Source organism: Ursus americanus, chromosome 26 (genome assembly GCF_024610735.1).
Source record: "Ursus americanus isolate L20-20 chromosome 26, mUrsAme1.1.p, whole genome shotgun sequence".
NCBI classification, from domain to species: domain Eukaryota; kingdom Metazoa; phylum Chordata; class Mammalia; order Carnivora; family Ursidae; genus Ursus; species Ursus americanus.
In genome coordinates, this window is record NC_142152.1 from 21946617 (window position 1) to 21973326 (window position 26710).

The 26710-nt window shown below is 50.7% G+C and overlaps 2 protein-coding genes across 9 annotated transcripts in view; one reads left to right on the top strand and one right to left on the bottom strand.

Moving 5' to 3' along the window:
- Positions 1–9797, top strand: GSTZ1 (glutathione S-transferase zeta 1). Of its 4 annotated transcripts, none has more exons than XM_045807748.2 (9): positions 1–120; positions 2859–2910; positions 4748–4815; positions 5310–5390; positions 5732–5857; positions 7225–7303; positions 7861–7913; positions 8390–8439; positions 9245–9797. In XM_045807748.2, exons 4-9 carry the CDS (start codon positions 5340–5342, stop codon positions 9369–9371), a joined length of 486 nt encoding a protein of 161 aa, XP_045663704.2. In that variant the 5' UTR covers positions 1–120; positions 2859–2910; positions 4748–4815; positions 5310–5339; the 3' UTR covers positions 9372–9797. The 4 variants fall into 4 exon arrangements, with proteins under 4 accessions (XP_045663704.2, XP_045663702.2, XP_045663701.2 ...); XM_045807746.2 differs by having other exon boundaries at positions 5–142; XM_045807745.2 differs by lacking the exon at positions 1–120 and adding an exon at positions 2496–2585.
- Positions 9798–12024: 2227 nt separating this feature from the next.
- TMED8 (transmembrane p24 trafficking protein family member 8) overlaps positions 12025–26710 on the bottom strand; it is a 55727-nt gene continuing 41041 nt past the window's right edge. For all 5 annotated transcript variants that reach the window (XM_045807739.2, XM_045807738.2, XM_045807742.2 and 2 more), the window contains 3 exons: positions 25373–25499; positions 24629–24934; positions 12025–22636 (listed from right to left, as the gene is read on the bottom strand). In XM_045807739.2, coding sequence (XP_045663695.2) covers positions 22419–22636; positions 24629–24934; positions 25373–25499 — 651 coding nt within the window. In that variant the 3' untranslated portion in view covers positions 12025–22418. The remainder of the gene's footprint in view (positions 22637–24628; positions 24935–25372; positions 25500–26710) is intronic.

The window sequence follows — 26710 nt, forward strand, 5'->3', positions numbered from 1 at the left end:
GATCATTCTAGTCTAACCCCTCGCTTTACCACGACGGAAGCGCTGGTTCTGACGTGTCGGGACCTCACTGGGCCTCAGTCCGCGACGAGAGTCCCAGGCCTGGAAGAGGGGTGGCCCGAGGTGCGAGATGCAAGCGGGGAAGGTCTGTGCCACGCATCCGGGGAGAGGGGCGCTACTGAGAGACACTGAGAAACCCTGGGGGCGGGGGTCAAAGGTGCGCCGGCAGTCCCCTCCTGCGGCTTCCACAACGCACAACTCCCGGCATGCAGAGCGCCTCGCGGACTGCGCTCTGCGCGCACGCGCGTTGCCCGCGGCGAGCTCCCGGCTGCCCGCTGGGGCCTGTAGTCCCGGGAGCTTTGGGCCGCAGGCGGCTTGCGCTCGTGGAGTTGCGGGGCGCTGTGGAGTTGCTGTACCCTCGCGCTTCAGCTGTCTCTCATAGTCCCCTCTGCTAGACTTTCCAGACGTCGTCCCTTGCCTCCCTCTTCGGTACAGCGTCGCGTGCTCTTTCTGGCCGTTCGGCCCGACGGGTCCAACAGCGAGGGCCTTTCCGGGTGGTTTGCCGTTTAAGAGAGCTCCTGGGGCGAGTGGAGCCAGTAGCCCTCCAGGTCGTCGCCGTCACCTGGGGAGCTTCCCGGGTTCAGTCTGCACTCCCCGGCCCAGAGCCGTGGGATCATCTTTGGGGGAAGGGGCCCGAGAATCTGCATGCTTAATAAGCGCCCCCAGGAGCCTTTTAAAGTCTTGACTCAAGTTTGAGAACCACCCAGAAAGGTGGCAGGCACATCAGGTGGAATATAGCATCACCTTAATAATGTCTGGCCCGCCCACTCCCGAATGGGATTTTAGGAGTCTTTCTTTCAAAACATGCATGAGAAATGGTTTTAAAATAAAATCTGCTAGAGTGGTCAGAATCCATATTTGAATTGAAAACAAAGTTCTTCCAGGAGTGGTGACGAGGTGAATACTTTACTTGGGCTTAAAACTTGGCTCTACAAGTGCAAAAAGGAACACGGGCTAGTTTATATCACTGGTAAGAGGAAGAGCAGAAACTGCTCTCCATGATGTTTCCTGATGGCCCATAAGTAGAAAACTGGAGAGCAGTGGCATTCCCAGTGACTGTGGTCACCCTTAGTACAGGTCAAGATGGAACATTTAGTAAGTTGGTAAAGCATTTCTCCGGGGATTCTAAGGTAACGTCTGAGGCTCTCTAGTGGTCCCATGCCTCACCAGCAGTCCCTGCCTGTTGGCCCCAGGCACCCCTCCAGCCTGACCAGGGGTGTACCTCTGAATAGGGTACAGCTAATTTTGGCCTCCTAAATCCTCCCCTTCCAAGGACACCTGCTGTCTATCACCTGCCCTCCATACCAGGACCATCTTTACTTTCCCCACAAAAGGTGTCTCCTGGAAACCAACCTGGGAGGGCCTGCGTTCCCACTGTGCCCTTGCCCACCTAGAAGACAGAATTGGTAGTTGAGGGATGGGGAAGGCAGGGTCACAGAGAAGTTTGGTGGGCTGAGGGGTGCAGAAGACAGAGGGAACTTGGGTGAAATGTCTGTAGTCAGAGGGATGGTAGACAGGGGTGATCTAGAAATTCTGTTGTGTTCTCTGTCCCTCATCATATGGATACACATATGTCTTCCCAAAGATTCATGAGTGCTGATTACTGATAACTCCATCCTGGGCCCTGCTTTGAAATGCTGATCACCCAAGAAGCACCAGGGGGGTTAACTTTGAGTCTCTTAAACTTTAGATTAGAGATCACGCACTTCGCCTCCTCCAGTGTCTCGAGGTAACAAAAATGAGAGAAGAGGGCCAGGTAGGGCACATGGCAGATCAGAGAGGGCATGCCCAGACTGAAGGAGGCTATTCATTGTCTCCTATCAGATGGGAGGAACCCAAGACCACTGTATCTTTTTAAGAAAAAACAGACAATAGGATTTGTATATGAAACAGCCCGATTTTTTAATGTTGGCAACTAATTGAAACATTTTTAAGTACAAGTAGACCAAACACTGTGGGCTGTCCTCCTGTGACCTCAGCTTTGGAGTCAATGGGCATATCCCCCAGCTGCTTTTAGGAGACCAGCTGAGAACCTGGAGGACTGGTAGGTGGTGGGCTGAAAGAGAGGAGTACCAAAGCATCAAAAAACTAGAATTCCTGGTCTTTCTGTCCCTGCTGGAAAGAATTCAGCTATCATTTTAAGGCAACCCTTTGTTTTACAGATGAGGGAGAAAAGACTAGGGAATAGAGAAGGCAGGGATCTGCCCAAGGTCATGCCGGGCTGGTTCCTGCCCTGGGACCAGACCTCAGGTACGCCAGCTCTCAGCCCACATCACATGAACTACTGCTTCAAAATCAGGACACCAAACCTGGCTCCACCAGGAACAGAAAAACCTTCCCACAGGTTGGAAAGAGATGCCCTTTCCTACCAGAGTCAAAGTTTCCCTGAAGCCTGTCTCGCCCAGCTTCCCATTGGCCCATGGGATCCACCCCCTTCAGGGTTCCTCCCCCTGTTCTGCAAGTTCTGGGAGAGGGGACATTCCTGAGAGGCCAAGGGTCACCACGACACCATGACTGAGTCTGGCAAGGTAAGGAGAGCACTTGCTGGCTGGCTGCCCCTTTGGGGGCCCCTTGGACCTCAGGGATTCATGACGGCACATTTTTGAGCTAAGGGACCCCGAGTCCTCTGACCCAGAGAGCTCTGAGTCGGCCTCAGGTGCGGAAAGAGGCCTGGCGGATGGGAAGAAACAGAGCTGGCTTGGAGCCCCCTGGCTGAGTGCTGTTGCCTCTCCAGTGGGCTCTAGGGGCTGAGAATCCCAGGAGCATAGGTTAACGTGCATTCTTATCCTGTCTTTCCTCAGCCCATCCTCTATTCCTATTTCCGGAGCTCCTGCTCGTGGAGAGTTCGAATTGGTAAGAGCTGGGCCTCCACCAAGAGCCTCGGTGGGATGGGATGGGGGTAGAGAGAGCCCTGAGTGAAAAGCTGGCCAGGGACGGAGGGGTGTTCTGTCAGACAGGGCATCTCCACCTAGGAAGTCCAACAAGAAGAGAGTGAGGGTGGCAGGAAGGGTGGGTTGTTCTTCCCTCTCCCACACTGCTCTCGAAAGCCACTTAGCAACCACACTTAAAGCGGGCTCACAGAACCCAGAGGTGCTTGGTAACTGGCAGGGAACAGCTGGTCTTCCTCAGTTCTTATCTTATTTCATCTGGCAAATTAAACAGAACTGGCCAGTGTCAACCCCAGAGGCTTCAAGGAAGCAGAACGTCGGGCCCTCCGGTGTGGTCCTGGCTTGACCCTGCCCTCCCTCAGCTTAGCACAGCCCTTGGCAAAGATCATAGGCACCACTCATACCGAGGGAAAACCGTGCTGAGTGTTTTTATGTACATGATTCCATTGGAACCTCAGCAACCTTAGGAGGGAGGGATCATTATTGTCCCCATTGCACAGGTGAGGAAACTGAGGCACAGGGATGTTAAATAACTTGCCCAAGACTGTGTAGCTAACAAGAGGCCAAGATGGAATTCGAACAGCTAATCTGACTCCAGAGTCCATGTTCTTAACGACTGCACTGCGCTGCCTGTCAGATGAGGAGACTGAGGGACAGAGACTCATTAATGCATTAAGCTCCTTGCCCAGGGCCGCACCGCTAGCAAATGTGATGAAATCTGAACCCAAGCTGTCTGCCTCCAGGAGGGAGTGGCCCTCACCGGGAAGCCGGCCACCGCGACCCTCCCCCACCCCACCGTCAGTCACTTGGTATTTGCTGGAATCAGTAGGCAAGAGCGCTGGGGTGCCAGAGGACACATTTCTTCAAGAAGACACCTCCCCTGAGCCCAGAGCCTCTGCCCTAGCGGGCCAGATGGGAGCCACAGGAGTGCTGTCTCTGCAGGGCCCGTGTGGCCCCGGCCACTTGTCCACAAAGGAACTGACTAGTGCTGAGGAGGGGCCCTGTGTCTCCCCGGCTCTCTTCAGACTGCGACGTGTCTCGTTCTCCTTCCCTCACTCCCTTGCCTTCGCCTGAGACCAGCCATCCCCATGTTTCAGTGCACGTGTGCGTGTATGCTACACACACACACACACACACACACAGTCGCCACTTGGTTGACCCAGTGTTTTTACCCTCGCCTTGCCGGGGAAAATGAGCAGAGGGCACAGAGAGGAAATCTGGTCCCTGGGAGTCACAGCAGATGCTGTGAGACCACCGAAGAGCCCTGATGCTCTGCTTAGAATCAGTAGTCAGCACCTCTGAGGCCAGAGAAAATGGATGGGAAAGGGATCCTTCTCTAGCGGGTGTCACTGCCTGTGTGAGCCCTTTGTGGTCACCTGAGCACCTTTCCTTGGTCTTCGGATGCCTTCATGAGGCAATAATGGCAAGTCTCCAACAAAGAAACCCTCTCACCACTGTTTACGGCCCTGCAGGGGGCAGAGGTAATCAGGACACTTCCCCGCTGCCCTCCAGGAGCTCCCAGGCTGCTGGGGTGCACACCTGGACAGCACCACCCAGGGGTGCGGGGACCCCATGGGGGTGTGGAGAGTAAGGCTGGGGAGTTCAAGGGGTAAGAGAGGCAGAGCGTCAGAGACCTGAGGTGGGGGAATGGTTGGTGACCTGGGAAGCTGGAGAGACGGGGACAGGGCCAGGTTGGGTCTTGATCACCCAGCAGCGTGGGGAAAGAAGCCTCCCTCAGCAGCCTCATGTAGCCCTTGGAAGTAGAGCCAGACGCTGTCCCCTGACTCTGCTGTTTCTCATAGCTCTGGCCTTGAAAAGCATCGACTATGAGACCATACCTATCAACCTCATAAAGGATGGGGGACAGCAGGTAAGGAGGCCATCCCCGGGCCACAATGTGGGAGTTGGAGGTCTTGGAGAGGGACCCAGCGGAGGGTGCAGTCTTCTGTCCCCCAAGAGGTGAATCTGCCGGCATTCCCTCAGGGGACTGGGTGGGGGGGCAGGCTGTGCAGCACAAGGAGCCATGGGAAGGATCCAGGTTCCAGGCCCCATGTCACAGCCAGGTCTCTCGGTGCCTGACCCCAGGTGAGTAGGTCCTTGCCCCATGCTGGGCCCTCTGGACATTCCCTGATACACGGTACAGGGAAAAACACATAGCCAGGCCATTGGGATGAATCCTGGAGCGCAGCAGCCACTAGATCTGGGGATACGGCGTGGATCCCCCAGGTGTCTCTCTGCAGCCAGGGCCTTCCCCAGGGGAGGAACGTAGGGTGGGCCGCAGGCCTGGGGACTTCCTGTTGGCCTGGTCCTGCTCTAGCCAGCTTGGGCCAGGCTACCTCGCTCCTCAGGGCCTTGTCTCCACAGTTCTCTGAAGAATTCCAGGCACTGAATCCCATGAAGCAGGTGCCGGCCCTGAAGATTGACGGAATCACCATTGCCCAGTCGGTGAGTGCAGGGCCTGGGAGGCCCCTGGTGAGAGCCATGCCCTGAACGAGAGGACCTCACAGCTCTTGTTTGCGTGGCCAAGCGCCTAGCCCTTCGTAGGGACATAATAAGTTTTTGTCATAGGAAGGAAGGTTGGCTGGTTGTTTGGGGGAGGCGAAGGGAGACTCAAGCCTATGGGGAGCCAAGTTTTGCAGGACGGGGGTCCAAAAGGAGCTCCTCCCTTGGGGAGTTTTGGGTTCAGGGGCTTGAGCTGAGGAGGGCGAGGAGGAGCTTGCTGGCCTGTCACTTTGGTCCAGGGGCCCGCGTGCCCTCGCCGTGCCTCACTGCTCCCCTCCAAACAGCTGGCCATCGTTGAGTACCTGGAGGAAACTCGGCCCACTCCACGCCTCCTGCCGCAGGACCCGAAGAAGAGGGCCCAGGTGCGCATGATTTCCGACGTCATCACCAGCGGCATCCAGCCCCTGCAGGTGTGGCTGCAGACCCCTGCACCCCTCTCGCATGCCTCCCCTCCCGCGCGCTTACCTTTAGACACACGCTGTGAGGTGCCACAGTGGGGCACCCAGCTTGGGAGTGCGGGTGGCAGGAGGACAGGAGGGATTCTTAGGGGCTTAGACCTAGACCATGTGGCAGAGGGGCAAGGGGTCCCAGAAATCATCTGCCCTGCTGGGTCCCCAGCCGCATTTTGAGAAACCCCAGGTTTTCCAAGGACTCGTCCAGATGTGCTCGAGGAGAGGGAGGGGCCAGGTGGTGGGGTGGGGGGAGGAGGCTGAGCAGCACAGGCCCAGGCCCACCCCCCACCCCGCCTTTAACCAGAAGAGCCCCCCTCTCATCTGTTCTGTGTTCTAGATTGGGGAGTCTCAAAAGAGTTTATTTTTTATTTTATTTTATTTTTTTTAAAGATTTTATTTACTTATTTGACAGAGATAGAGACAGCCAGCGAGAGAGGGAACACAAGCAGGGGGAGTGGGAGAGGAAGAAGCAGTCTCCCAGCAGAGGAGCCTGACGTGGGGCTCGATCCCATAACGCCGGGATCACACCCTGAGCCGAAGGCAGACCCTTAACCGCTGTGCCACCCAGGCGTCCCAAAAGATTTTACTTTTTAAAGTTTTCACTGGTTAAAAAAAAAAAAAGAAGTATTCAAGTGATTCATCTGTGTTAACCCCTGACTTTGCAAATGAGGAAATAGCCCCAGAAAGGCGGAGGGACTTTGCAGAGTCATTCAGCTAAGTATGCCAGAGCAACCCAGGCCCCCCAACTGTGCACTGTGCCCCCATCCCCGTGTTAGCTTGTCTTGTTTAACAAAGGAAGTTGGGGCAGACAGACAGCCCCATTTCACAGATGAGGAAGCCAAAGTTCAGAAGTGAAATGGCTCCAGGACTGTAAGGATGGAACCAGAGCCCAGATCTCCTGAAGCCACTCCTATGCTCCTCCTCCAAGCCCCGCCCCTGTGCTGCACCGCCCCCCCCACACCCCACCCCACCCCCCATGGGGAGCCATGTAAGGGAGATGAGTTGGATGCAGGGGAGATGGGCCTTAGGTCATGGCCACACACTTAAAAGCCACAGCAGCGCCCTGTGCCCCGACCCTTGCACGTCTCTGCCAGGGCCACAAGCTTCCAGGTAACGGACCATTCGAGCAACTTGAGAAGGTGGCTGCTGGGGTCACTCACCCCCTCCCAGTGCCCTAATGGGGAGAGGGGGCTCATGGAGTCCAGGAGAGGACAGATGGACAGCCGGGGGCGGGGTGGGAACTGAGCTTCCCTGAGGGGGCATGGCCGGGGGTCAGGCCCAGCCCGGCTCCCAGAGCCGGTCACTGATTATCCTTGGTTGCATAGAACCTGTCTGTCCTGAAGCAAGTGGGACAGGAGAACCAGCTGACCTGGGCCCAGAAGGCCATCCGTTCTGGCTTTAACGGTGAGTCCTTCCCCCTTCAGGCCACCCTGTGACCGCTCAGAGAAATGGCCCTGGTGCCGAGGGCCCTGGGCATCTGACACAGCCTCCCAGGCTCTTTGCTCCTGACAATGGCATGGGTGAGGGTAGGGGCGCAGGGTTGAGGAGGCAGTAGGGCTGGATGGCATCCAGATCTCGCCTCAACCTCGGGCGCTTCCGAGAACCTCAGTACCTGAGGCCCACAACCCTTTGGAGCTGGATGGTCCACACTCTGCCTCCCTGCCCACTCCAGCCAGGAACCAAAGGCTAGTAACGCACCAGCCCATCCGCGTGAGAGCTGCTGCCTTGGCCAGCGATGGATCTTGTCCCTTCTCGGGGAGGGAATGGCAGCTGGGCTCGAGGAGCCCAGGAAAACATCATCTGTCCCCACGTCCCCATGAACTCTCTCCAGATCTTGTTGGCACATTCCCTCTAGCACACATGCCCCAGCCTGTCACTCAGAGAGCTGCCCATTTCAGAAGTGTGGGGGCCGAGGTCCATTCTGTGCCCTGAGTAAGATTATCCGCGTGGCCTCCCCACAGCTCTGGAGCAGGTCCTGTGGAGCACAGCAGGGAAGTACTGTGTGGGAGACGAGGTAAGCCCTCCCCCGGCCTTCCCACAGCAGCCTTCTCCCTCCACCCCGGGGGCAGGGGCAGGCCAGAGAGCTTCTGGAGGAGGCGTGGGGGTGGGGAGAGCACCAAGGTCATAACTGTTGTTCCAGGGCCTCCTATCTCATCCTGAGATGTCTCCTCCCTGCTGGGAGCCCTCAGTGCTTATGCTGGTGGTTTTTAACAAGCACAGTAAGATCCACTGAGACAATCAGACCTCTGGCCACCCCCAGACTTGGTTGTCAGGACAACTGGAACCTGGCCTGGGAGAAGCATGGCAGCTCTGAGGACAGACCCAGACAGGCCCAGGGGGGAGGAGGAGAGAGGTGGGGCAGTGGGGGTGGGGAGGAAGAGCCAGAAGCAGACAGAAATGTCAGGGGCTGGCACCCCAGGGGACACACCCAGTGCAGCCGGTGAGTCGGGGACACACACCCGGATGCAGACCCACCCAACCCTCTTTCAGGTGTCCATGGCTGATCTCTGCTTAGTGCCTCAGGTGGCAAACGCAGAAAGGTAAGAGAGAGCCCTGCCACCGTCCCTCTTCCACCTGGTTCCTCCCCTCAGAATGCCCAGCCTCCTCCCACAGTCAGGCCCTAACTTCAGCTACTGGGGAAGCCTCTCACGCAGACACTCTCCCAAACTGGCCAAGGAGCCCCCTGTGGCAGCCCCCCCCCCCCCGCCCCTGTGGCCTGGAAGAGACAGGCGGCAGACATCAGTGGAACGCCCCCTACCAGGCCCATCATGGTCCATCTGATCCTGTCTAGCCTCTGCTCCTAAGAGACGGCGGCTCGCCTGGTAGATACCCCTCGAAGAAACCACCCCAAGAGCCTGCTCCCCCCGACGTGCTGTGTCCGTGCCTGGCAGGGAGCTCTCCTCTGCTGTTGTCCATCAGCCCTTCAGTGAGGCATGAGAGAGCACCTCTGTGGAAGGCATCACACCAGGCCCCGTTGGGACACAGGGGTTATGACACATTCACTGCCCCTGAGAAGCTTATGACATGGGTGGAGAGATTATCTGTGTATGTAAATGGTGAGCACTGTGCCTTACACGTAGTAGGTTCTCTGTGAATAGCCATGGCTTGGAATAGGAACAGAAGCAGCAGAGATGCTAGACTTACTGCATGAGACCCGCCCATCCGCAGAGCCGCCTGTGAATAAGGTCCCCACGTGGCCGGGCATCTTCCTGGTCCTTCCCTGGTCAGCCCCCGGGGCCTCTCCAGCCTGCCTCAGTGTGTCCCTCGCTGCCCCCAGGGCAGTCTCCCTGGGCCCCGGCAGAACTGGTGTTGAGATGGTGTTAGACAGGTGTTTCTCTGCCACAGGTTCAAGGTGGATCTCACTCCCTACCCTACCATCAGCCGCATCAACAAGACCCTAATGGCCTTGGAGGCTTTCCAAGTGTCTCACCCCTGCCGGCAGCCAGACACACCCCCTGAACTGAGGGCCTAGCTCTCCGACTGTGCCCCATGGGGGAGGGGGCAGGGAGAGGGTGCAGAAGCAGAAGCTGGGGGTGGCTGAACAGGCCTGGAAACAAGCTCGCACTCACTGGAGAAGCAGGAGACCCGAACTCCTTGAACTTGGACGCTAGCCCTGGATCCGCCTTCCCACTGAACCTCTTTGTGCCTCAGTCCCCTCATCTGTCCAGTGTGGGTAGGGTGGGGGAGAGGATGCTGGGAGGAAGCGGGGCAGGAACATGATCGGTCGCCTGTGTCGCGGGGCAGTCGTGAAGATGAGGTGAGAATGTAGCCTAAAATGCTTGGCGGGTTCACCAGAGACGTAAGGGAGCCTGCGCGCCTCTTCCCATCCCGCGGCGGTGCCTGAGTCCCGAGAACGCCCACATCGAAACGTGATCATTAAACTGAAGCCCAGCCTCCAGACTGGTCAGTTAAGGCTAAGTTGCGTTCCAGAAGACGAACACTCTTCCTAGCTGGAATCCCTGAATCTGGGCCGGGAGAGAAACAAGTCCAAAATCCTGCCAGAGAGAATCCGATCAGATCCAGAAGAGAACAGATAGAAGCAGCAGGAAAGAAAGCATTTTGTGACCAGCCGAGTTCCCAGGGCTAGAATGGTACCAGTAAGTGTTCCACTGGGGCACGGAGGGGGAAGCTGGCCCTCTCAACCCAGTCCCACACCTTCAGGGCCAGCGGCCTCCGGACCAGTCCCAGGAGGAGGCACTTGGAATAAATCCCATCATGAAGGGCCCTGGGAACCGGAGGCAGGCTCCTCCATGGGCAGCGTGACCCGCCACTGCCCGGGCTGGCTCCGGACCCCACCCAGGTAGCAGCTTACCTTGAGGTCCCTTCTGGAAGTGGAACAAGATGACTTCTCCATCCTGTACCTGAGATTTCATTTCCCCTGCATGGCTAAGGCTTAAATAGTGAAATCAGAAGTGTCTGGTTCAAATGGAAGCCACCGCTCTCAGTCGTGAGTCCCATTTCTTCAGCCCTGATCCCAGGGCACCTAGTTCTCCCATCCTCCTGGGCTCCTTTGTGGCCTTTCTTTCCTGAACTTGGGCTCCAGGCTTTAGGGTGACCAAAGCGGGCCACTCTTGCTCCTGAGACGCGCTGGTCCTGGCAGAGCCAGAAACAAGCACAGGGCGGTACGTGAGACAGAGCAGGGATGAGGGGGACTCGGTGGCTCCTCCTGCCCCGCCGCCATCTTTCCCCCAGCTTCCTCCAGACTTGCCTGGCTGGGTAAAGCTCCCACCTGGGCTCTCTCCAGGAAACCTTGACTCAAGAGACTAATCTCAGCCCAGGGATCAGGACTTGCACCTGATTTGGACGTTGGAAGTTGAAGGTGAATAAAGGCCCAGTAGAGTGTAAGACAGCAGGAACCCCTGGCAGAGGAGGCTGGCCCTGGAGAGGCAGTGGGATGGGCGAGGAGCAGTGAGTGCGCAAGGCCAGATGGGGTGCTGCTGCCACTTGCCAGGGAAGAAGGAGGCGGCTGCTCTGCCCCCCTCCGGCAGGCGCTTTTGGGAGCCCAGATGATCGGAGCTGGTTTCCACCACTGCTGAGGTTACCACCTTCCACCCCTTCCTCCTCCCAGTGCCATCTCCAGGCAACAGACAAGAGACTTCTGGGAAGTAAGGGAACTGGATAGAGTCCGCATCCAGGACAGGGTACAGGGACAGACAACCTGAGACTGCTTCCCCTGCCCCGAATGATTCTAGAGAAAACTCGTTACACTGAGGGGGTGAATGGGTTTTCCTGGAAGAAAACTGGTGGCTGTCCTTCTCCAGCTAGTAATGGGCTTGCCACCCCTGCCATTCAGTCCATCAGCTTGCAGTGAGCCTTCCCCAGTGACTTCCCCACCTGGGAGCTGGAATGTGTGGCCTTGTGACTGGGAATGTGGCAGACATGGCGCTTGCTCTTCCTGAGCTCTTGTCCCTCACTTCCTCTGGGACGTTTACTTGGTCACTTGGAACTCTCCTGTTCAACATGCTTAGTCTGTTACCTATCTGCTTGTCTGTCCAATCCAAGATGACTTCTGGGAGTTGCCGTATTTCAGCTCAGGTCTTCTCCTAGACACTGTCAGAGTATTAACTCTAACCGGAGACTCTATCAGCCATCCTGAAACTGGTGGCAAAAGCCTAATGGATTGTAAGGAAACCTAAATCAGGTAAAGTGGTGATACAGCCTCTGTTGTCAAAACATTATCGAAACCATCCCTCGTCTGTTGCACAAAACTCACTTTACATTAATTTTTCTCAAAGTTCCCATAGTTCCGGTCCTCTAGGTCAACAGTTTTCTGGTATATGTCGGATGTACATTGAACATCAGCTGTGGGGGGCTGGGAGGAGAGAGAACAAGTGTTGTGGGTTTTCCTCTGGGCTCAGCAGAGATCCTTGGAGTCCCATTTCTGAGGCTCTCCTTCCTGGGTGAGCCTCCACCCCCAAACTCAGACAAACCCGACCGTCCCCCACAAAAACAGAAATGTGTCCAAGCCAGAGAAACTCACCCTGGGCTCCTCTGGGGTGACTCACCTGGAACGTGTTGGGTTCCTGCAAGCATCCCACATGGATTATCTGCACCACTCAGAGGAAGTGACTAAACTTTGTGGCTCTCGGCTGCACTGGCTTTACGAGGACAGTGGTCCATCTTCCTTTTTTTTTTTTTTAAGATTTTATTTATTTATGTGACAGAGAGACAGAGAGAGATAAGCAGAGGGAGTGGGAGAGGGAGAAGCAGGCTTCCCGCTGAGCAGGGAGCCCAATGTGGGGCTCGGTCCCAGGACCCTGAGATCATGACCCGAGCCGAAGGCAGACACTTAACAACTTATCTCACGATGTTTTCATAAAGGAGACTTTTGTCTTTTAAAGCTAGAACCTGAACCTCGGAGCGCTCCACACAGCTGGTAGCACCACAGGCTCGTCTCAGGACCGGGGCTGGGGATCATCCTTGCTACCTTCTTCGCCTAGACCTGAGGAGAGTGCCTGGGCTCTCCAGGGCCTACAACGACTTGGGTGTCTCCCGCAGGCTTCGGGGGGCCGGGCCTGTGAGGAAGTGGTGGCATTGGGGGGCTGCAAGACAAGGCAGGCCCAGGCAGCCCCCGCCTCAGGGTGAACTGGGGTAGGAGTGTGTGGAGAGGGGTGCTGGGATGCGCAGAGGCTCTGGCCTTGCCGAAGGACCACAGCTTATGAGAAAGGAGAGCGGTCTGGTTTCTGGGCTTACAGTTTTGAGTCAGAGAGAGGCTGTCACTCTGTGTTCCAACCCTGGGCCCTCCGTGGAGTCCAGGTCACAGCATGGTTAGCTTGACCTGCTGTTGAGGGATGTGGAGACCCGAGACTTTGCTGGTTCCAGCATTGGGAATCCTCCTCTGGGGATCTGTGGCTGGACACATGGGAGACAGGAGAACCCTCTTTATTCCTAGAGGAACTCAGCTGTGCTCCAGGGAGTGAGAGAATTTCTAACCATCTTCCCTGCCTGAGAGCAGAGTTCCCTCCAGCATCTCTAGGGCTGCACTCCTGACCCCCCGTTACCCCCGTGCCGTGCAAGGTGGCTAGCCTTGTTCCGTAAGTGCTTGTTAGATGGAAACCTGTCCTTCCTGTACAACCATGGCTGGCAACCCCCTCCCCTCCTGGAATGTCTCTCCTCTTTGGGGGCCCTAGAAGATCATGAAGGAGCAAAAATTGCCCTAAGTGCTCAGACTGGTCAGACCAAATGGCTGTGAGACTTAGCAATAATTAGGCTTCTCTAAAGGGTTTTGAAGACTACCTCTTCTGTGACTTCCTGGTCTGCAACTAAGTTCTTGTTTTCAGGGGTCGGAGGTATCTCTCGATTCAAAACCATCACCTGATAAAAAAATAAAATAATAAAATAATAAAATAATAAAAAAACAAAACAAAACAAAACAAAACCATCACCTGTCTAGGGGATATTTTCCAGCAGGGGCCTCTCTCCACAGGCTGAGTGGGTGGTAAAAGTCCTTCATTTCCACCTCAGTTGTCAGGTCTGTGGAGAACAATTGGCAGATCCCTGACTCTGGACGTCAGAGGCCACAGGGAGACCTGTTCTGCAGCCACGGTGGGAGCGGGCCCAGGGGATGACGGGCAGACGCTGGAGTGGCCTGATGCTGCCAATTAGTGCAAAGGGTCTTTCACCGCTTAAGAAGTGGGAAATCCTCCTAAAAGGATGAAAACAGTAAAGAGGAGCTGCCAGGAAATACTTGAGGACAAAGCAGACTATATAGGATTTTGTTCCAAAGCAAAATACATATCCGTTGAGGGAAGTAGTAAGCTTACTGACCACGCGGCTCATACACATACTCATAAGGACTCATTGTATCGGCTCCTCCTAACTTTTAAACATAACTTATTTGGTTCTCGATTCCAAAGTCACCAGCAGGCATCATTCCACTTTGGGAGAACCTGTGAAGTAACATGGCCGCAGAATTTAGCCAGAACCTCATGGGTTAAAGCACATCAGATGGAATGTCAAGCGCTGCAGCGTGTAACCCCGAGCTGGGTCACGGTCAGTGAAATGACAGGAGTGCCCTGTCATTTTTATTTTATTTATTTATTTACTTATTTATTTTTAATAATATTTTTTTATTATGTTAGTCACCATACAGTACATCCCTCGTTTTTGATGTAATGTTCCATGATTCATTACTTGCGTGTAATACCCAGTGCACCATGTGATACGTGCCCTCCTTACTACCCATCACCGGCCTATCCCATTCCCCCACCCCCTCCCCTCTGAAGCCCTCAGTTTGTTTCCCAGAGTCCATAGTCTGTCATTTATTTATTTATTTATTTATTTATTTATTTATTTATTTATTTATTTTTATTTCAGAGAGAGAGAACAGGGAGAGGGGCAGAGGGAAAGGGAGAGGCAGAGAATCTCAAGCAGCCTCTGGGCCCAGCATGGAGCTCGAAGCAGGACTCAGTCTCACGACTCTGAGATCATGACCTGAGCCAAAATCGAGAGTCAGACGCTTAACCGACTGAGCCACCCAGGAGCCCCTGATAGGAGTGCCTTTAAAAGTTAAAAAGTAACCTTCAGTATGGGGCACCTGGCTGACTCAGGCAGTGGAGCACGCAACTCTTGATCTTGCGGTTGTGCATTCAAGCCCCACGTTGGGTGTAGAGAGTACGTAAAACTAAAATCTTTAAAAATGAATAAATAAAATAAACTTCAATGTGTTATGTGTTAGCGGTGACATATTACACGCAGCATACCCAGACATAACTCATTAAAGACCTCTAGATCCATGTAGTCCGCCCGGGCTTTTTACTGGTTGTGCTGTAGTTTGGTGGACGGATTATATTCATTTAACTCACAATTATTTCCAATCTCTTCCTCCTTTATACACCAGCCTCTAAACTATGTTGCAAGGAAAGCAGAGAAAGATCTAACAGGCTTTTCATAGAACCACACATATCACTGAGGAAAAGCTTTCAGTGGTACCCTTCCTGCTCAGATTAGGAGTCTTTGTCATTTTGTAATAAACGCCAGAGACGTGCACAGGCAGCATTTTAAGAGATGTCTAAGACATCTTAGGACGTCATTTTTGAAATGAAAATAGACTGAATTAATATCACCCAGACCGTGTTCATGATTACCCTGGTGTCCAACGTACCAGTTCCAAATTTGAACACAGGAAGTTCATTGGAAAATGAACATCACTGGAAACCACCAGATACTGATTAAACTGTATAATGTTCTATTTAGTGATCATCGCTCTAAACCCACTTTTTCTGCCCTTGGGCCAAACCCGGTTCCCATTTTGTAATACTCTGCCATGAATTTAAACACAGTTGAAAGATCTGTCATTAATCTCATTCTCAATTTTTTTCTTAATTGTTGATTTTTCTTAAATTTTTATAATCAATAGATTACAGAATAATTCATATAGGTTTATAGAATACCTTTTGTCTAGGAGGAATGCAGAGATGAATTAAAAAATGTAAAATGTAAATCAGGTTCATTAAGATAGAACTCAAACGTTTCAGGTGCATAGTGAAAAAGTTTATTTAGGACAGATTTCAAAACTTGGAAGAGAAGACAAAGAGAAATGCACAAAAGCATCACAAAACTGTTACATAATATAAAAACACAAGAACTGAGCTATTTAAAGACCCATAGCTCAGGAATCATCTGTGTATCACAGCAACACATTCAGTGCCACAGGGTGGTAAGAGAAGGTATTTTAAAGGAAAACCCACTCAGCAGGACAAAACGATTGAATGACAATTTGGTACGGAGCTCTTAGAAATCACAGGAAATGTTGACAGCGTTTCTCTGGGGATACGTAAAACAAGATGACTGCAATAAATGACTTGTTGGGCTATTTTCTACTTTAAAGAAAAGACGGCGACACCGTTTCCCTTCCGGACCCCTTTCTGTAACATCAGTGCCAATGCACGGTAGAGAACAGTAAGGAAAGAATGCCTTTGTGGTTGCCAATTGCTTAAATATTGCCAAGAAAGCATACTCATCTTTGAATCAACCGACAGATCTCAGTGCATGGCACCAAACCAGGCCTTTCAGGAATACAAGCTAAATGGCATGAAGTAGTTCAGGAAGTCTGCAAGCACCTCCCTCTCTTCCAAGTATCCTTACCCAAAGTCCGGCTTTCTCAAAATCCATCACTTCGATTACAAAGCAAATTTCTCCTGAGAATTTCAAAATGCTTCCCATCACTAAGGGCGAATGGGTACGCCAGAGTCATGGGTTACAGGATGGCTTTCTCTAGACTTGACTTGCTCTTGAACGTGGCTAAATGGAAATAATTCAGCTTGATTAAATAAAAACAACTTCACTTATGGGACAATAATCTCAGAAACGGATGTCAGTAGAGTTTTTAATATAGAATTTCTTAGTAAAATGTACTAATTAGGACATGAGAGAAGGAATTAAGATAATGTTTTCCAGACGATTCTTGGCCTGAACCTAAAAATCAACAACAACAACAAGGAACGTTTTCGACGGAGAGATATCAAACCTGAGTGAAGAAATGAGTTCAGGAAGAGAACTCCTAAAGCTGACTGTTAGCTAAGGGCTCTTCTGGAACCCTATATGCTAGAATATTCCAAACCTAAACTCCAGACTTGCTCATGACCTTATATAGCAACTTTTAGTTGCTATATAGATCATTTCACATATATTATTTGACCCTTAAATAAGTACTTAAAGGGACAGAAAACTATGGAATTTAAGCCTATATATCTAGATTTCTGAGACACCTTCTCCTCAAGTCTCAGGGTAAAGAAGAGCCATGAAATTAACTCTGGTCCACATGCCTGGGGCCTAAAAGAAATCAAAGTACATATAATGGCAATCAGATCATGAGTTCAAACCAGTGACCAGGACCACAAATAATTTCAAAGCCAGCATCTTACTTTTGGACTTAGTTTGTGAGGGAACGACTATTTGTAAATGAACTCCATCCCAAGGCTCTGGGCAACTGGGTTTTCTTAGCTTAATGACAATAGATTCAAACAGCAGGGGCTTTGTGTGGCATTCGTGGCTCAGGCAGGGACAATGCAACACTTCAGAGGGAGCGGTGATTTCTGAAATCTGGCCACACGACACTTAGCAAAGTTTCTCTCACCCTTTGGGTCCCAAATCCTGCCCGAACCTCAGAATCTAAATAACTCCGTAGATATCAAAGGAGTGCTCACAGGTGCTGGATGGGTTAGACAGAGCAAAGGGGTGACACTGACCATCACCAGGTACCCACTGAGCCAAAGCAGTGTTTTTCTGGGTGCCTCCCCCTTCTCCAGGAAAGCAGCCACCGAGAACCAACTCCCAGGCGGTTCTTCTACTTCTGAGAACACTGAGGAGCCCCAAACTCACATTACAGTTGCCTGTATAGCCAGTGACAGACAACAGTTCCTGTAGATGGAAGGCTTGCTCTATTTATTACTCAACTCAAATAATTTGTTGTCTTCATCAGTATCTCACTGACACATCCTCCTTCATTCACTTGGTGAGGTTCACAAGAGTTCCAACTGACGACTGGACAGCCCCACAAATCTCCCAGCTATCCCAATATGGGACTGTAAGTCACAATCCCTCCCCGGTCCTACTTCTAACGGAAGCTGACTGCCTTACCCTCTCAACAAACACTGTTAATCAATTCTGGTTAATCAGGTAAACAGAGGCCTTAGATACCATTCTGCCAATGCTAAACAATATGGTAAATAATCAAGACATCAGAGAGAAATGGAGGGAGCCTACTCCCTCCTTATCTCTCAGTTATATGGAAATAAGGGCCCAGGGACAGGATTCTGTGTGAAGACTGAGTATTTGGCCATGAAGATACTCATCACAGACGGCGTTGCTGGAAAGCACCCAGCTTGTGATTGGTTTTAGACACCCATTCCCTACTTACTTCCCAAAGAATCATGCATCATGGCTCCCTGAGCACAATCCAACGCACAAAGAACGCAATGACTTGCTCTCTAAAGAACATAAATCCCTGAATGTGCTACCGCTCACAACAGAAGAAATGAAATGACCTTCCTTCCAACTCACCTTCCAACTCTCTTCAACCACTGAGATTCTATAGTGACGGTGCTCTTCCCTTTTCCAGCCAATTCAGGTTTCCAGGAGTTCTACACTGTTAGCCAGGTGGAAAGAGACTAAAGACCTTTAACTAGTGGACCTTTCAGGCCCAGGAGAAATTCTAAATGGAAGCTCTTAAAAGGGAGAACAAACTAGTCCATTTACGGCTGTGTGTATGACCATCCCACAAAGATTACAGAAGATGGTGAGTCCTACCCCTTACAGGGAGGTCAGCCTAGAGGGGCACAGCTTGTGGCTCGAGGCCCTTCTGTGATTTGGTCAAAATTAACCAATTTCATCCCTTTCTTGGCCACAGTCGAAACCAACTGGGGCTGCAGGGCCACAGCTGCACCCCCTCCCAGCCTCGTGCTAGTCTCACCACCCTTTGCACGGCACTGGACTCTAAGACCCGGAGAATAGGGAGGGGAAATGCAGCCGTGGGTCAGGGGATTACACTTAGTAGAGGAGATCTACTCACAAAAGATTCCTAAAGTCGATTCCGTTGGAAAAGACAGCAAAGGGGGTTGGTGTTTCTCCAACAAGCACAATGAAAACCAGTAAGCTTCTGGCTTAAAGAACAATTCCAACTAATGACATACAGACAAAGAACTAAACAAAATTGGGATATGAGCAAAATTTCAGAATACATTTGACAGTTTATCTCTCTTCCCCTCATTCTATTGTTTTTTTTTTCTTACTATCAATTTTAAAAAGCAGTCCTCAAGCTTCACAAAACTATTTCATTCCTGCCCTCCCTCACCCTCCACTGAAACAATAGTCCTTTATGTAAAGGGTAGGGTCACTCAACTCCATACCTTAGAATTATATACCTCGGGGTTAAAAGGCAGCTTTTTGCAGAAAAATGGTCTTAAAAAATCAATATAAAGATACACTTTAGGATGTGGGTTTCACCCAATTCTTTCAAAGAGGAACTGGGTGGGGCTCATCAAAAACATCTAAACTCAGATATTTTCTGTAACTGGTTTTACAATAATATCTAATCCCATTGGTTAATAAAAGACAGAGAACTCTCAGATTTAACTCTTTCGTATACACATAATAAGGGGCAATATGTACTTTTAAAAAGTCTGAGATTTCCTTAAGTAATATTTTTTTAAAGTGCATGAATTATTAAAAAAAAAAAAAAGAAGCAGAAGAAGAATGGCCTTATTTCAAGTTGTTACCTACTTCCATCACAAAGCTATTCATTGTCTAAGGATAGAGTTTTAAGTTCGGAGGTTTGAGGACCTGTTGTAAAGCAACAGATTAAAGTCCTTCTAGAGTAGCCTCCCGGCTCCCCTCCCTCCAGGGTGCCAGTTCGAGAAGAAAAGAGTGAAGCTCTGGCCTGAGGAAAGGGGAAATACAGCAGGAGTTTTTGAAAGATGGAGATCAAGAAACATTTTTTTTTTTAAATGTGGGAGGACCATCTTCCAAGTAACTCATGCTGAACGAAACAAATCTGCTAAAAAATCAGGGGTCCTCTGACACAGGAGAGCTGATATCTGTGCAGGGAACACACTTTAACTGGACACTTGTCAAAAGGAACAGAATGGGAGAATCGTTTTTGTTTTAATGAATTAGCAGCTTATAATTTTAAAGCCTATGTGGTGGGTATAGCTAAGGGTGTTTACTATCTACTTTTAAGTTCTCTGTTTGCTGAACATTTTTCGTGATGAAATGTTAGAACAAATTAACACTTTAAATAGGTCTTCCTTTCTAAAAGCCCCAACAGTGTGGCAAGGCTAAACAAACTGAAGAAATTGAAGAAGCCAGCCGCTCTGTGTAGAGAATTTCAGTCTCTCCCCCACTACAAAGCGCTCTCTTCCGACTGTTGGTTAGTGTTTATTTGTGCTCTGGAGAACAGGGTGAGACAGATGACTTTGATTTCATTGTTTGGTTCGATAAACTTGGGCAGGGAGAGATTAAGGAAAGGACTACCACTGAGGATTTGCTGGGCTGCGAAATTCTCACTAATTACATGTGCTTCCACAAGTAATATTTGGTCCCTAAAGTTTGATGATTTCAGAAATTTAGTAGAAGAGGGAATGGATCAGATAGTGACAATATCTTCTTGTAGCCATTTTGTGTGAATGGGACAAAGACACGCCCGTGCAGGATGAAATGTAACCATGTCCAGGACTTCAAAAGTGCCCAGACAATAAGAGGCACACAGAGGTGATGGGAACAGGCCCCTCCGGCTTCCCCAGTACACCAGAACTAGGATGCCGAAGAAAATAAGTACCGAGCATCTCATGGCAAAAATAAACGGAGAGTGTTGTCCTGGGGTGCTTGCTCTGGCCTGACAGCTCAAAGCCAGAAGTTAATAATAAACAGGAACAATAAGCAAGGCTTGAGCTGACTAGAGAACAGCTCAGTAGAAACTTCTTTTATAAGGATTATTCTCACTTAGCTAAGGCGTGACTCAACTTCGGCGCTGAAAGAGTGCTGCCTCGGCTTATCTGATGATGACATGACGCACAGCGAGTCTGCTTTTCGTGGCTCAAACAGTCACTAGAATAATTTCTAATTTCTTACAAGGTAGATGCATTTTGGCCAGTGTCCTCTACAAAACGTTGAAATAGAAGACAAGGGAGGTAAGGTGCTGCTCAGTCCACACCATCCTGTCCTACTTGAGGCTCTGCTCCCAGGACGACACAAAGTACAGGCTGTCTGGCCCTTTGTTCTGGGACACAGATTCGACTACAGAACTATGGTGAGGGGCCCTGGTCTTCGAGTTCCTGCCCCCCTAGCGGGGGGAGGCTTGGCGCAAGACACCTGCAGGAAGGAATGGGCCAAAGGAACTGTCATGAAGAAGATGACCCCTCGGAGTAGGACTCTGAAATCCCAGAATCAGACGATGTCCTGATTGGCAAGTCAATTCCTCTGCACTCCATCTGGGCGATTGGGCCGGATCCCTCACAACCTAGAATTCATCACAGGGGGTGCCAGGGTAAGATGGTATCATCCATCTCAGAAGGGCAGATTCCTCCCAAAGCATCCCGGGACTGACCTGCAGGAAGGGAACATTGTCACTTCCTAACATTTCCTAAAATCGTCATCTGACTCCACGGAAGAGGGGGCCTCAATGGCTCAGAGCAGACCGAAGCCTTCTAAGAAACAGACAGAACTGTCTCAAAGGCAAAATGAAATGTGCTACAAAAATAAATAAAGTAATAAATAAATCGAATTATTCCTCAAAATTCTAAGGCAGTAACAGACTCTACACAAGGAATAAGAAACAAGGAGGCACAGACGAGCACAGTGGTGCCTTCTGTGCCCAAGGCCCTGCGCTGCTGCTCCACTGATTCCCCCCCCCCCAGCACTCCAGCCTCCGGGCTAATGCAGGGGGGAAGGCAGTCACATGCAGCGGGGGTGGGGAGGGTGATGCAAGCTTTGGCCTGGTAAAGAACAACTCCCACCAGCAGTAACAGTGAAGTTTCATTACCTTTTCTAAGAGGCTTTGAACTCTGAAAGCTTGAAGCCCTCAATGCAAGAAACTAAATCCAGAAACACTGGAAACCCGATGGGTTCTGAAGCAAAATTTCTAAATAACACCCCTACCCTAAAGATTAAAAAAGAGTGGTGGGGAATCGGGAGTGTTGTATTTTTTTAACCTTCTCTCTCAGATTATACCCCTTCTTCTTTGATTATACAAGAAAAGTAATGCAGTAACACTTGACTTTCAAAGGTGTGGATTCTGAGATCAATCCAGTACCTACTTCCCACCTTTTCCCCTCCAACCCAGCACCCTGGCTACCGGCCACGACCTCTTGAAGCAGGAAGTGATGGAGGCGGTTACCCCCCAGATGTTAGACTACGTGATCACCACTTTAGACGGCATGGACGGTCTTGCTGTAAGGGCACGGACACAGACGTGGGGAAAGGCAAGAGGAGGGCAAGAGGCAGAGCCGCAAAATCGGGACCACTGACACCCCTCCAAAGGCAGTGAGGGCTCCCGGCCTGTGCTACAGACCACGAAGAACCAGCAGGCGGGAATATGGCAGTGGTGAGAGGCTGGACGGAGCTTTCTCCATCCAAGAGGCTGGGCTCCTTCACGGACAATGTGCTTTTCATCCTCCAGAACTTTCAAAAGGTGGAGAGTGGGTGCCACTGAACACATCTGCAACAAAGGCTCCGGGAGAGGAGAGAGCAGCAACTGGAACACCCTGGACCCAAACAGACCTGATTGTAAACGATAACACCCAACCTCCCTTTAGGCTTTTGCCTGACGGGGTCCTTCACAGAGGGAGTTTTGCTGGAGTCTGAAGCAAGAGGAGTGTGAGTCAGGGACCACAGAACAGGAGCACTACACCACCACCTGCGGAAGCCAGGAAGGGGGAAAAGCTACGTGGGGTCAACAGTCAGGCATGCCAGGCAGGACGTGAGGGTCGGGAGCCTCACGCTCAACTTTGAGCTCTTGCCTATCCAGAACAAGAGGCGCCGGCTGTGCGCCTGCCCCGGCCCCGCCTCCTGCGCCAGCGGGCCTTCAGCTCGTGTAGTAGATGTGGAAGTACAGAGTCTTGTTGCGGAGCAGGGAGTAGGAGTTGTCAAACTTGAGCAGGTAGATGCCCTCGCCGGGGTAGTCGTGGCTGCCGGCCTGCACGTCTCGGTGGCTGTCCCGCCGGTACACAGGCATGACCTCCCCGTAGCGACCTCGAAGGGAGCTCCTGGAGCCTCTCTCCACATCGCCAACGGGGACAGGGTCTGTGTGAGCAAAACGGCACGGTGTCTGGGTGTGACTTCAGAGACAGAATAAGTCCGATCTCAGGGTAAAAGAATGGACCAGGTGACTTAGGGGCTTTTAGCCAGGGAGATGCTCTTGCCCTCCTACAGGACTTGGAAATGTCTGCTGGCCTTCTGACCATCCCAGCAACTAGTGGGTGATATTGGCATTCGGTGCCCAAGTGTCCAGGAGCACTTAACATCCGGAGAGTACCTGCTCAGCAAAGAAGCGTTCCACCCCAAATGCCAGTGATGTCTCCACTGAGATACAATGATTTAGCCTTATAGAGCCTATTTAGTTCCAGAAGTGTCTGGACATTTCTAAGGGTGAGAAAAGATACTTATTTTATTATTATTTTTTTAGATTTGTTTTACATTTATTTATTTGAAAGAGAGAGAAAGCAGAGAGAGAGAGCACACACAAGTGGGGTGGGGGGGAGGGGGAGAAGCAGACTCCCTGCTGAGCAAGAAGCCTGATGCGGGGCTCAATCCCAGGACCCCAGGATCACAGCCTGAGCTGAAGGCAGACACTTAACCAACTAAGCCACCCAGGTGCCCCTATTTTATTTTTTAAAGATTTTATTTATTTATTTATTTTAGAGAGAGAGGAGAGAGCGTGAGCAGTGGAGAGGAGCGGGGGTGGGGGGGGGAATCCCAAGCAGACTCCCCGCTGAGTGTGGAGCCCGACACAGGGCTCAATCTCGGTACCCTGAAATCATGACCTGAGCAGAGATCATGACCTGAGTTGAAACCAAGAGTCCGATGCTTAACCAATTAAACCACCCAGAAGCCCCAAGAAAAGATATTTAGAAGGAAAGATTCTGACATCTTTTCATTCAGCAGGAAAAAGAAACAGCTAACAGAGGTAGGAAATACAAACACACTGTACAGAATGACCTAGAACTTCTACTTGGCCACCTGCAAAATAGCAAATTAAGACATGAGGTTCTCCTGCCTAAATACCTAAAGATTTCCCTGCAGACTTGCTCTTCCACGAAGAAGCAAGGGACTGATTTTAAGATTATATAGAAAAATCAAGATGCTTGGAACCTACTTACAACCTACTCTTAATATTAAAAAACAAAAAAAGAACAAAAAAAGCCTCAGGGTCATCCTAAGTAGGCACTGCAAATAACTGGAATGGAGCACAGAAAGCACTTTGAAAACTGCTCTGGGCATGTGCTGTGCTCCAGGCATATTTTGCAATATATACAAATATTAAATCATTATATTGTACACATCAAACTAACATAATACAAAATTTTTTTTAATTAAAAAAATACTGGGGGTGGCTGAGGGGCTCAGTTGGTTGAGTGTCTGCCTTCAGCTTAGGTCATGATCTCGGGGTCCTAGGATCAAACCCTGTGTCGGGGCTCCCTGCTCAACGGGGAGCCTGCTTCTCCCTCTCCCTCTGCCCATCCCCCTGCTCACGCTAACTCTCTCTCTCTCTCTCTCAAATAAATAAATAAAATCTTTAAAAAAAAAGCTTTAAAAAGAAAACTGCTCTGGGCATGAAGAAAGAAGTAAACAGTAGTCAGCCAACTGTGACAGTTTGGAGGCGAGCACAGTTAGCAAACTGTAATCACCCGGTTTGGCTCCAGACTAAAAATGGTAAATATCCCAAACTATGAGAGAATATAAAATAATCTCAAGTTTATACATGATCTATATATGGCAGCAATGACCCACCCCTTCCCTGCCCACCTCATCCCTGTCCCCAAGGAGATGTTGGGGACATAGCTAGGTACTGATTAAAAAGCAAAAGAAGCTTTCCACCAAGGCACCAATACCATCTCCACCAGAATGTCTGAGGGTCTGACTTTGGCCTACATCACTCAGTTTAACTTACGATGCTGAAAGAGATCCCTCATTTGCATTCTAAGGAAGAGGACTGGTATAACACAGGAAATGGTCACTAGAAATTGGGTTGAGCCAGAAAAAGCCAATCGCAAATTACGTTAAAATTAAATTTACCTTCCATCTCTTCCTCCTCTTCCTCGTCTTCATCCTCATCCTCACTGGAATCACTGACCTGCACAGTTATGTCAGTGCTGGTTACAGGGGTCCAGTCAAAATAAACTCCAAAGCCAATGTCATAGTCATCGGTCGCAAACTCCCAGCAAACACGCTTCCCCTCTGGATGGGTAGGTACCCGGATGGTCACCACTTCACCCCGCTTCACCACCAGACAGCTGTTCTTCTCTTTGCCCAGCTTGCTTTTGAATTCCTTCATCTTGGCAAAGGTCCAGATGCACGGAGGAGCCATCAGAGGTGGGGATACTGAAAAGACAGGCAGCTCACTACTGAGAAACTAAGAGGAAATGCAAAGACATCTGGCATTTGGTTTAGGGAGGGTGTCGTGGTCAAAGCCCTTCCTTCTACTTCCTGGCTTCTTTGACTGCCTTTCACAAGTCACCTTCTCACTTTCCTTCCATCAGTCTGCCTGCCTTTTTTTTTTTTTTTTTTTTTAAGATTTTACTTATTTATTTGAGAGAGAGAGCACACAAGCATGGGGCAGAGGGAAGGGGGATAAGGAGAAGCAGGCTCCCCGCTGAGCAGGGAACCAGATGCGGGGCTCGATCCTAGGACCCCAGGATCATGACCTGAGCCGAAGGCAGATGCCCAACCAACTGAGCCACCCAGGTGCCCCCTGCCTGGCTTTCTTTAAGCACCCACTGGGAACAAAGAAATCACCTTCCATACCCCCAGAGGTCTCACCTTTCCTGTGATCCCCCAGGAGATCTGCAGATTCCAAATCAGCGGAAAGGATATCTATAGCTCCTGTGTGCTCAGACTGGATCATAAAGATATCCCCAGACCTTTGTGGAACTTGGTACTTGGCCATCTGCACAAAGGAACTCTGATTAGAGCACTTCCTAGAGGGGCAGATTCCAATCAGTCTCCTTCCCGAAGGTGCTACCCCCTCCCCCATGGCCTCCACCTTCCCAGCTCAAAGCCTGCAGCTATGTTCCCTCCTCCCTTTGCAACTCTCCCCGAGGACCCTTTATAAAATCTGTCCGTGAACATCCTCCATGCTCACCACTTACTTCTGCACCTACAGCGTCTCTGTGCCGGGCCTTGGCCTGGCCTCAGCCTGCACAGCCCCTCCGGATGGCCCCTCTCGTGGCAGCCCTTGCAGCCGGGGTTTAGCCCGACTCCCACTCTGCTCCTGCTACAATTCCCACTCCCGGTTACCTCCAGAGCCCTGTCAATCGAGTCACCAAAGCACTGCAGAGGGAGGATCTGGCTTATATTCTCTCTCTGTCTCATCCATTACACACCTGGGACGTCCCATGCCACCGGCTGTCACATCCACTAACAGTGTCCTATACATAATCGCCATTTCACCTGTTTCAGTGTATTTAAACAGTACGTTTGCTGCCAGACATCTAACCTGCATGGAGAGTCTGAGCGTCACTTGAAACTCAAAGCCCTCGCTAGCCCATGGCAGGAGGCTTCAACCTCTCTCTTGTGGGCTTCACGTCAGACCACTCGGATCAGGGTTCCTGTTTCTTGCTTGGATGCCGTAATTTCCTGCTCCTTCTCCAAGCAGTCAGCAGGCAACTCAAGACATGCACACCCACCGCCCACGCTGTCCAGTTAGGAGCTCAGATTTATATTTGCGAGAAAGAAATTTTGAATTACTCCCAGACTATATTCTCATAATATCTCTTTCTGGAGAATAAGTCCTACAGTTCTTTATCTGCATTGCTTAATGAGCTAAATGAGACTTTGGCTAACCTGCTTAAGTGGGTCTTTCCTTTTCCAGAAGGCTAAACAAAGGATTTAGTTTCCAACATATTAGCAGCGCAGCATTAGTAAAGTCAACTGATAGGTCTTGGCTTCAGTTTCCTCATCTGTAAAATGGGAACATGATGGTACCTGTCTCACAGGTTGGCTCTCAGGAGTAAATAAACTATTGTGGATAAAATGCTTTGTAAACTATAAAGCATTATGCAAATGCAATTACAATGTTTGGCACTGTTTATTGACACTAATACCATCTGTTATTATAATAGTGCTATATTAGCACTATAATAGTGCTAATAATCACAC